This window comes from Pteropus alecto, unplaced genomic scaffold (genome assembly GCF_000325575.1).
Source record: "Pteropus alecto unplaced genomic scaffold, ASM32557v1 scaffold41, whole genome shotgun sequence".
NCBI classification, from domain to species: Eukaryota; Metazoa; Chordata; class Mammalia; order Chiroptera; family Pteropodidae; genus Pteropus; species Pteropus alecto.
The window spans coordinates 1,038,701-1,047,595 of NW_006430464.1; the positions used below are offsets into that span (position 1 = coordinate 1,038,701).

General features: G+C 59.8%; 2 protein-coding genes across 2 annotated transcripts in view; both read right to left on the reverse strand.

Annotated features, from left to right (window-relative positions):
* Window positions 1-181, reverse strand: part of POLD1 (DNA polymerase delta 1, catalytic subunit) — a 17,939-nt gene extending 17,758 nt beyond the window's left edge. Inside the window, exon 1 of the mRNA XM_006905006.3 lies at window positions 87-181. The gene's annotated coding sequence lies outside the window, so the exon portion shown is untranslated. The remainder of the gene's footprint in view (window positions 1-86) is intronic.
* A 1,211-nt stretch (window positions 182-1,392) lies between these two features.
* Window positions 1,393-7,774, reverse strand: NR1H2 (nuclear receptor subfamily 1 group H member 2). The gene is given in 10 exon segments (XM_006905007.3): window positions 1,393-1,965; window positions 2,329-2,537; window positions 4,351-4,450; window positions 5,113-5,292; window positions 5,483-5,782; window positions 5,897-6,183; window positions 6,476-6,607; window positions 6,687-6,748; window positions 7,400-7,533; window positions 7,645-7,774. Coding segments are annotated over 8 exon segments (1,398 nt in total). The 5' UTR covers window positions 6,730-6,748; window positions 7,400-7,533; window positions 7,645-7,774; the 3' UTR covers window positions 1,393-1,818.
* Between the last annotated feature and the right edge of the window lie 1,121 nt (window positions 7,775-8,895).

The window sequence follows — 8,895 nt, forward strand, 5'->3', positions numbered from 1 at the left end:
CGGGCGTCCCACGACACCCCTCTCGTGCCTGGCTCCTCCGAGCCAAGTCCCGCCAGGCCAAGTCCCCCGCAATTCCCTTTACTCACCCGCTTCAAACAGCGTTTCCCGCCACAGCCTACGCCGCCGTGACCCCTGACTCCGGCGCGCGCAGGTCCAGAGCCGCTGCGCGCCGGGCCGGGCCACGCCCCCCGCCCGTCAGGGGGCCACGCCCCCCGCAGCTTGGGCCACGCCCCGCAGCCTGGGCCACGCCCCCTCTTTCCAACCAGGGGGCGGTGCGGCCTCGACCCCCAGCGGACAATTTCCCGACAAACCCCGCCCCCTACTGACGCAAGCGACTCAAAGCCACGCCCTCTCCTGCGGCCTCCGCGCGGCCTCCTGGGAGCTGCGCGCGCAGCAGTCCTGAGCCACGCCGCGCCCCCGTCCTCCCGGGTGCGAGCATCCCCAGCTTCCCTGCCCGCCTCCCGCCGCAGGCCACTCGGAGACCAGCTGAGCACCGACACCCTTCCTCCGGCGGTCTGATGACTGCCCTCTCTGCTGAGGCTGGGCGATCCGCGCTCAAGTCCCAGGCTCACGGCCTGTCTCCCCATCTGTCAGCTAGACTCAGCATGGGGCGGGGGCACGCCTGTGGGGCACGCCTGTGGGGCGCGAGCACACTGCTTGGAATGGAGCTATCGCTTTTGACCACTCTTTCTGCCGTCCCCTCTCCCACCCTAAAAAAATAAACTTCAGTACCCAGCCCATCGCTCCCAGCAACGTCCCATTGTTCACCCTGGACCACAAGTGTCCATCTGGCTCACCTCAGTGTCCCCTAAGGGCCTGACAAAGGGGAAGGAGGGATTACGAGAACTCCAGGACCTTTCACCTTCCAGACCCAGCACGTGCCCTTCCTAAACTTGGGGGCCAGGACCCTGATTCTCATGGTTTAGGACATAACTCCTGTTAAAGTCCCTATTCCCTGACATTCTAGCTGTCCCCATCCAACCCCCACTGCTAGCCCTAATTGGTAGCCACCTCTCAGGAGAGTCTTTTGCTGCTTCCAGTGCTTAAAACTATGTTTGGCACGTAGAAAGTGCTCCAGACATACTTGTGAGATGCCCGACATCTGTGTCCCCAGGATGGCCACAGTGCCCAGCCCACAAGCGGCTTTGGCCAAGTATTTGTTGACTGAGCAAAACCCCAGTCCCCTCGTCCACTTAAACTCTCCTTGCCTTTCATGCGCAGGCTCCAACTCGCCTCGTACAGGGAGGTGACCTGAGGCCATCAGGGGCGTCTCTCGGACCCTCACAGCACCTGGCCACACCACCCTGGGCACCCCCCCCACCGCCAGCCAGTGACAAGGACCCTGGCAGCCCGTCCCCTGTCCATCTCAGACTCACTCTGGCTCAGAGCAGATTTCTATTCATATTTTATTTTCCTATTTTTGTCCGTTTTTTTTTTTTAGATTTTATTAAATAAAAGGAGCAGAGGGAGGGGGGAGCCTGTGGTCTCTCAGGCTGGGGGGAGAGCCATGGGCCGTCCCCTCCCCCTGTGCAAGGTGCACTGCGCAGTGGGCTTCAGTGTAAGCTGGCTGGGGAGGGCAGCTGAGAGTGCTCAGGGAGGTCAGAGGTTGGGACCTATGACCCACCCACACCTCCCAGGAAGACTTGGTGGGCAGGAAGGAAGCCTCCTGGACCCCAACAGGGGCTTATCCTGAGGGCTGAGGGCTGGCAGGGCCAGGGCCTGTGCTCCAAGCCACAGGGTGGGACCCCAGGCCCAGCCCCTTCCCGCCCCAGGAGGAAGAAGGAGTGTCAGTGTCCGTTTGTCGGAGGGTGGGGCCCCTCACTCATGGACATCCCAGATCTCAGACAGCAGAGGCGGCAGCTTCTTGTCCTGGAGCCGCAGGGCGAAGACCTGCTCCGAGTGTACCGAGCTCAGCGTGCGCAGGCTCACCAGCTTCATCAGCATTCGAGGGAAGCGTAGCCGGTCCTGCGGGCACAGGAAGCAGGTGGGCGCTAGCCAGGCCGGGCCCGTGAGGCGCTGAGCAGCCGACCTGGACCACAGGGGCGCCTCCGTCCCCGGGCCGAACCAGGAGAGCCAGCATAGGGAGCAGGTGGCCAGAGCATGGGGACCCCCTCCACCCATGCCTGGGCCAGGGGCCTGAAGACAGGGTGTGCTGGGAGGACGTGGGCCAGAGCTCAGAGGGGTATCGGGGGTGGGGGGGCTGGGACGAGAGGGTCAGACACATCCAGATTCAGATGAGGAAGAAGGACCCATCTGCATGTGGGTCCGCAAGGCTGCTCCCCCCGCCCCAGGATGGCACCTGCTCGGCCTAGGGCCGGGCTCCGCTACCTGGGGCCTCTTGATGCGCGTGTAGGACAGCAGCGCCTCCACGTAGGGCTGCTGCAGCGCCTCCACGCGACTGGGCTCCTGCACGTTGGGCCGGTCGGCCGAGAAGATGTTGATGGCGATGAGGAGGGCGTACTCGGCGTCGTCCAGGCCCAGCCGCCGCATGGCCCGCGAGAACTCGAAGATGGGGTTGATGAACTCCACCTGCAAGCCTGCAGTGGGGGGGAGGCTGTGTGACGCGCTCGCCCACCTGAGCCAGACCCAGGCCCTGACGCTGCTTGCTGTCAGTAAGGTGAGAGCAGCAGCTGTCACAGTGCTCGTCACTTCTGTTCGCCTGTTCCCGCTGCCTGTGAGAGTGGGTGGCACGGGATGTGCCGTAAACCTTGCCCACGCGGGCACTTATTTATTTTCTAGTATCCCCATCCCCAGCGTCACCTCCTCCTGGCTTCCTGGTACCTCGCCCCAGGAGAAGGAAAGACTGTTAAGCACAGGTCATATGGTGTCACCCCCTGTGGGGGCTTCTACTGCTCTAGGGTAAAGCCCAAATTCATTCCTAAGTGTGACTCAGTCATTCATTCATTCATTCATCAAACTTTCACTGGGAAAAAACAAGAAACAAAAAAAAAAGAAAAAAAACTTAATTGGGCACCTACTATGTGCCAGGCCCATGATAGGGCTGTTTACAAAATCCACACTCTGTGACACTTACATTGAGGAGTGGAGGGAACAGGTAAGAGGCAACGCTGTAAGTAACCTATCCAGCCTCTGAAACAATGGGGAGTTCTGTAGATCAAGGTAACGCACAGAAGGATAACGGGGACCACTGAGAATCACGTCAGCATCTTACACAAGGTGGTCACAGGAGGGTGACACGGGAGGAAGGCCTCACTGTAGGGTGCTCTTTGAGCAGGGGCCCGAAGAAGGGGAGGGAGCGAGTTATGAGGACGTGAGTGTTCCGGGTAGGGTGCCACCATCTGTTCTGCCCAGGCCTCAGTGGCTTTCTGAGCCACGAGACAATCAGTGTTAAAACTGGAAAAGAACTGGCCAAGACAGGGTGAGCCGGTCGCTCTAGTTGTGGGCAGAGGGCCCAGCAAACACAGAGGCTCTGAAGGGGGAGCACATTCCCTGGCTTCAAGTGAGAGGGGGGAGGCCAGCGTGGCTGGAGAGGGGTGATGGAGGGGCAAGGGCAGGAGACGGGGCAGAGAGGGAAGGGCCGGAGCCAGCCCCCGCAGGGCCCGTGGTACGCCTCCTTCCCAGGGGGACGGGCACCATGGGGCGTTCTGAGCAGAGGAGGGCTGTGAGCTGGCCTGGGGGTTCACAGGACCCTTCTGACTGCTGTGCGAACAGACTTTGGGGCAGGAGTGGAGGTGGGAGCCCAGCGAGGAAACCCTGCAATATCCTAGGGAAACAACTGAGGCCTACGCTGTGCCGGGGGCAGAGGATGCAGGGAAGTAGTGAGACCCCGACCTTTTCTCCAGCCTTACTCTGTGCTCCAGCTGCTGTGTAATTCCCTAAAATCGTCTAGCTCTCTCCACCTCAGGGCCTTTGCACAGGCAGTTCCCTGGTGGGCAATGCTATTCCCATCTCCCTTTTCCTAGGTGAAGCCCTAGGCCCAGAAAGCCACTGAGGCTCGTCTGCACTACCTCCAGAAGGCTAGGTCACAGCCCAGCTGAGAGATTCTTGGACAGCAGAGATTAAGGACGGCCTATACGGTTGGGTAGGTTGTACACTTCCCAGCAGACTAATGAGACCCAGCCTCCCTTGGGTGCACTCAGGGTGTGGGAGGAGAGTGTGTCTTAATTCCCACCAGGACGCCCGACGGACGAGCAGGGACGCCACCCCCGCCCCATCCTGCACTGCCCCCACTGCGCTCAGAAACGCGCTCGTAACTCGCTGTGAGGCTGACTCAACTCTCGCCCTTCTCTGGAGGTGAAGAAACAGAGGCCCAGACAGGGCTGAGGCGGCCGCAGTGGCCAGGGTCTCCCAGGCGGCAGCCCCCCGCCCGCCCCGCCTGCGTGGCTGTACCTGCACGGTGGAAGTCGTCCTTGCTGTAGGTGAAGTCCTTCAGGAAAGTGATGCACTCCGTCTCGTGGTTGTAGCGTCTGGCCGTCTCCAGCAGCATGATCTAACGGCAGCAGAGAGGGGAATGAACGGGGAGAAGGGCTTGAGGAATCCAGGACCCTTTAGCCATACGTCCCCCCTCTCCTGGCCTGAATGGGGGGCCTGATCGTGCCGGGATTTTCCGTCACCCCTCTGTCCCCCGTTCGCAGCCACACCAGCCTGCAGTCAGCACAGTGGACATGCCAAGTTCTCTCACTCCTCGCGGCTCAGCAAGCCCAGCACCCTCCACTCAGGACAGCCTCCCCAGTTGGTCACACGGTCCAGGAGCGGGGCTTTCTGTCTGTTCTGTTCACTGCCATGTGCCCAGCACTTGGAGTAGAACCTGGCACACACTAGGCACTCAATCTTGATTTGTCACCATTGTTTCGGTTCAAATGCCAACTTCTCTGAATAACCTTTTGGGAAAATTCTCTAAAGTGTGTTCCTCCAGCCCAATCCTCAATTATTCTCAGCCTCAGCCCATTTCCTTTCTCTCCTTGGCCGGTGGGAGGCTCTATTCTGTTTAGTATCCCGACACGCCCCTGCAGAACATCATGCCCACGAGGGCAAGGACTGGAGGAGTCTTGCTCGTCCCAACGCTCCCAGCATCCATCCTGGGGCTCACGTCTGGGGTTCCTCGCAGGCGGGAGGGAAGGGCCTAGCGGAGGCTGGGCGGCTGGCCATTACCTCGATGGTGGAGGCCTTCAGGAGTGCGATCTGGTCCTCGCGGCCCAGCTGCAGGAAGCCAGGCACTTGCTTGGCGAAGTCCACAATCTCCTGGACCGAGATGATGGCCAGCTCCGTGAAGTGGGCGAAACGCTGCTGGCGGGCATCCCGGGACTGGGGGTCTGCGCCCAGGGGCCAAGGCTAGGACAGGCGTGGGGGCGGGGTTAGTCAGGACTCCTCTAATAAGCCCAGGTAAGCCCAAGGCACGGGGGCACCGAGGCAAAGCCTGGAAGACCGACCTCTCCACCACCCTGCTCTCTGTGCGCCCTCCGTGCCCCCTCCGTCCCCACGCCAGGCCCGTCATGGCTCCAGGTCGCAGGAGGGGCAGTACCGTGACTTTGGGCTGGTCAGAGAAGGAGCGTTTGTTGCACTGTAACTGAGCCGCCACCAACTGCTGGATCATCAGTTCCTGCGCGGCTGTTAGCTGGACACCCTCGCCGTCCCCGGAGCCCTGGCCACCCCCGTCGGACCCTCCGGGGGAGGCCCCGGGCCCAGAGGCCGAGCTGCTGCCCACCACCGGCCCTACGGGTGGCGACTGCTGCTGCTGCTGCTGCTGTTGCTGCTGCTGCTGCAGCTGTGCCATCCGCTGCAGCTGTTGTTGCTGCTGTATCTAGGGGCAGAACAAACAGCACTCAGTCATCCCATTGGCCTCTGGGCCCTGGGCCAGCCTTGCCCCTAGGAAGCCTGCTTGGGCTGTTCTCACACGGGGAAGAGGGAGCACTTCCAACAGAAGGAACGCTCACACTTCCCTCATCCCGGCCTCCTTGCACTTGCGCAGCCGGCACTGCTGGCACTTGCGCCGCATGAAGGCGTCCATCTGGCATGTCCCTCCGCCCCGGCAGGCGTAGCGCCCGGCCCCGCCGCGGACCACGCTGCGCCGGAAGAAGCCCTTGCAGCCTTCACAGCTGAGTACGTTGTAGTGGAAGCCGGAGGCCTTGTCCCCGCACACGCGGCACAGCTCGTGGCCCAGCATCTTGGGTGCCGGGCCCTTCTTTCGCTTGCGCTCTGGCTCCTCCGCTGGGTCTGGGGTGACTGGGGTGGGTGGACAGAAGCCATGAGAGACAGAGCCACAGAGAGAAACGGAAGCCAGAGAGACAGGCCCGTGACAGCGAAGGCAAAGGGCCAGCGTACTGAAGGTGACCCAGGAAGATGACGATTCACAGGAAAAGATGTGTGATGTCAGTGAACCCCAAAGAGGAACGGAAGAAAAAAATCAACAAGAAACCGAAGCTTCCTATCGCCATTTCTGATCTCTGTCCCCTCCTGGGTCCCACCCCCAAGCCCTATACCAGCTCCCAGGCCCTGTCTCTGGGCCCCAGCTCACCCACGCTGCATGCTGAGCCAGCCCCATCGGCACCTGGGACATCAGGGTCCGGACCCCCAGGCCACGGCTCAGGACGCTCCTCCTTTACCACGGGTTTAGAAGAGGGGGCGCTGGGCTGAGGGGGTACATTTCCTGGGAGAGGGAGGCACAGTGAGTTTCTCCTGACAACTGTGTGATGGGGCAGTGAGCTGAGGAGGGGTACACTGCTCACCGGGCAAGGGGGTGTCCTGGGAACTCGTGGTGGGGGTGGACATGGTGGGGTCACGGAGCAGTCTGCAAAATACAGGGGTGACTGAGCCTTGTGAGGCCAGGCAGGTTCCAGTTAGCTCAGCCATAGGTCTTGAGGGGAGCACTTCTCCATCTCTCCCAGACTCCAACTGTCCCAGAACGTGGCCAGTCCCAAACCTTCCTCACTGCACACAGACCCCCAGCCCCCGCCAGTCTACAAAGCCCCCCTCCAATTCTTTTAAAACTTTTTTCCCCGCCTCCAATTCTAACAGGACCCGCCCCCTTCTGCTCCAGGACGGGCCTCAAGCCCCACCCTCCGCCAGGCCCCGCCCCTACTTAAGGCTCTGCCTGCTCCAGGTCCCGCCCACCTGCTCTCTCCAGGTACTGCTTCTTCAGCTTCAATCCCGCTCCGCCCTCACTCCCTTTCCCACTTTCACCCCACCTACTCTTACTCCGTCCCACTCTGCCAAAGCAGCAAACCCGCCTCTCGTCGTGACCCCGCCTCCTCCTGTTATGCTCCGCCCCCAACTTTTCCACCGATCCCTTCCAGGTTCCACTGTCACTCCCCCCCACCCCCATGCTGCGCCTCCCCAGCTCTTTGCCCGGCTCCCTCCGTACCACCCCCCGCAGATCCCGCCCCATCTCCTCCCATTAAGCCCCGCCTCCGCACCCTCCCATCAGGCTCCGCCCCCGCACCTCACTCCAAGTCCCGCCCCGCTCCGAACACCAGTGGGGGGCGGGGCTCATGGCTGCGCGCGAGGGTCTCGTGGGCGGTCTCTCGCGGGGTCTCCCACTCCCGTTGCCCTGGAAACAACCGGGGGCGACGCGAGCTATGGAGGGGAGGGAGAGGGAGGAGAGACGAGGCTGAGCGGAGCAGCGCAGGGAACTCCGGGAAGCCCCGGCCCGGGCCTTCGCCCGCGTCTCCCCACACTCGGGTGCACCTGCCTCCGTCCCTTTGCTCCGCTCCTCGTCTTCCTCCTCTGTATCCCCTGGCACGGCGCCGCCTCTCGGGTCCCCTCAAAAGTAACTTCGCCACTTCTTCCGGCAACCCCGCTGTGCGTCACTTCCGGAAAGAGGCGGGGAGCCGGCGGTGACGGACTTCCGGTCCTCCTAGGACTAACCAAATCGGCTGCCCCGCACGGAAGTCCTGTACTCGCCGGAAGTTTCCTCTCCCGGGTCGCTCCGCTGGGGGCCGGCGGAAGAGTTCCGCCCTCCTTCGGTCGGATGTGGGCAGTCCCGCGCCGTCTTCACCCGCTCCCTGCGCTCCTCTGGGCTCCCGGCAGAAAGTTTACTTGACATAAATTTCCCCAGCTATAGTTTCTTTTCGCACAGGGCCGATTTAAATCACGTTTGTCGTTTTCGAGTTGTCATAAATTTTCTGACTTTGGAGGTGCGCTGCTTGTTAGTTTAAATCAAGCCGAATTACAAACCTAGACCCAGAACAAAAATATCTTTTAAATAACTTGATGATTTTTTTTTAAAAGCGCATCCTCCTACTGAAAAGACACAACTAATACCATTTAAAGAAAACTCAATACTTAAACAGGTAGAAGACAGAAATTGTTCCAATGTCTTCCCCTCACATGATAATCAGATTTATGTTGAGTATGTTGAGTATATGTTCATTTTTTTTAAAAATGGAAATATACGATTCCTGCTTTTTGTAGCTTGTTTTGTACATTCTGCCATGGCCTTGAAGCTGTGGACATTTCCATCTGAGGATTTTATGGATAAAGCAAGTGGGTATCGTGGGCATTGGGGGATGGCTGAACAGGTCTCTGCTACTTTTTGGCTGTGTAATGTCCAGCCACGCCATTTACTCTCCCCGTGCCTCAGTTTCTTCAACCGTAAATTGAGAACAACAGTTCACTGGCTAAAATAAGGAGACCAGTGTGTGTGAGCTTTGTATATTCCTGCAGATGTTAAAGTTGTTTTTAACTTTTCACTATTAGGACAGTGCAAAAGGCTGAAGTAGACTAAAGATGAATTGCAACAGTTTGGGGGCAATTCGCATCGCTCTCAATCTCAGTCAATCTACCCAGAAAATGGGGAAAATTATTCGTATTTCTTTTGAAGCGTGTGAGGAGTCAGGAAGGGGGGTGCCCGGCATATCTAAGCATCCAGCCAGTGGCTGTTTTGTTATCCAAACCTAATTGCAGCCCAACCGATCCAAAATATCCTGGTGTTTTTTT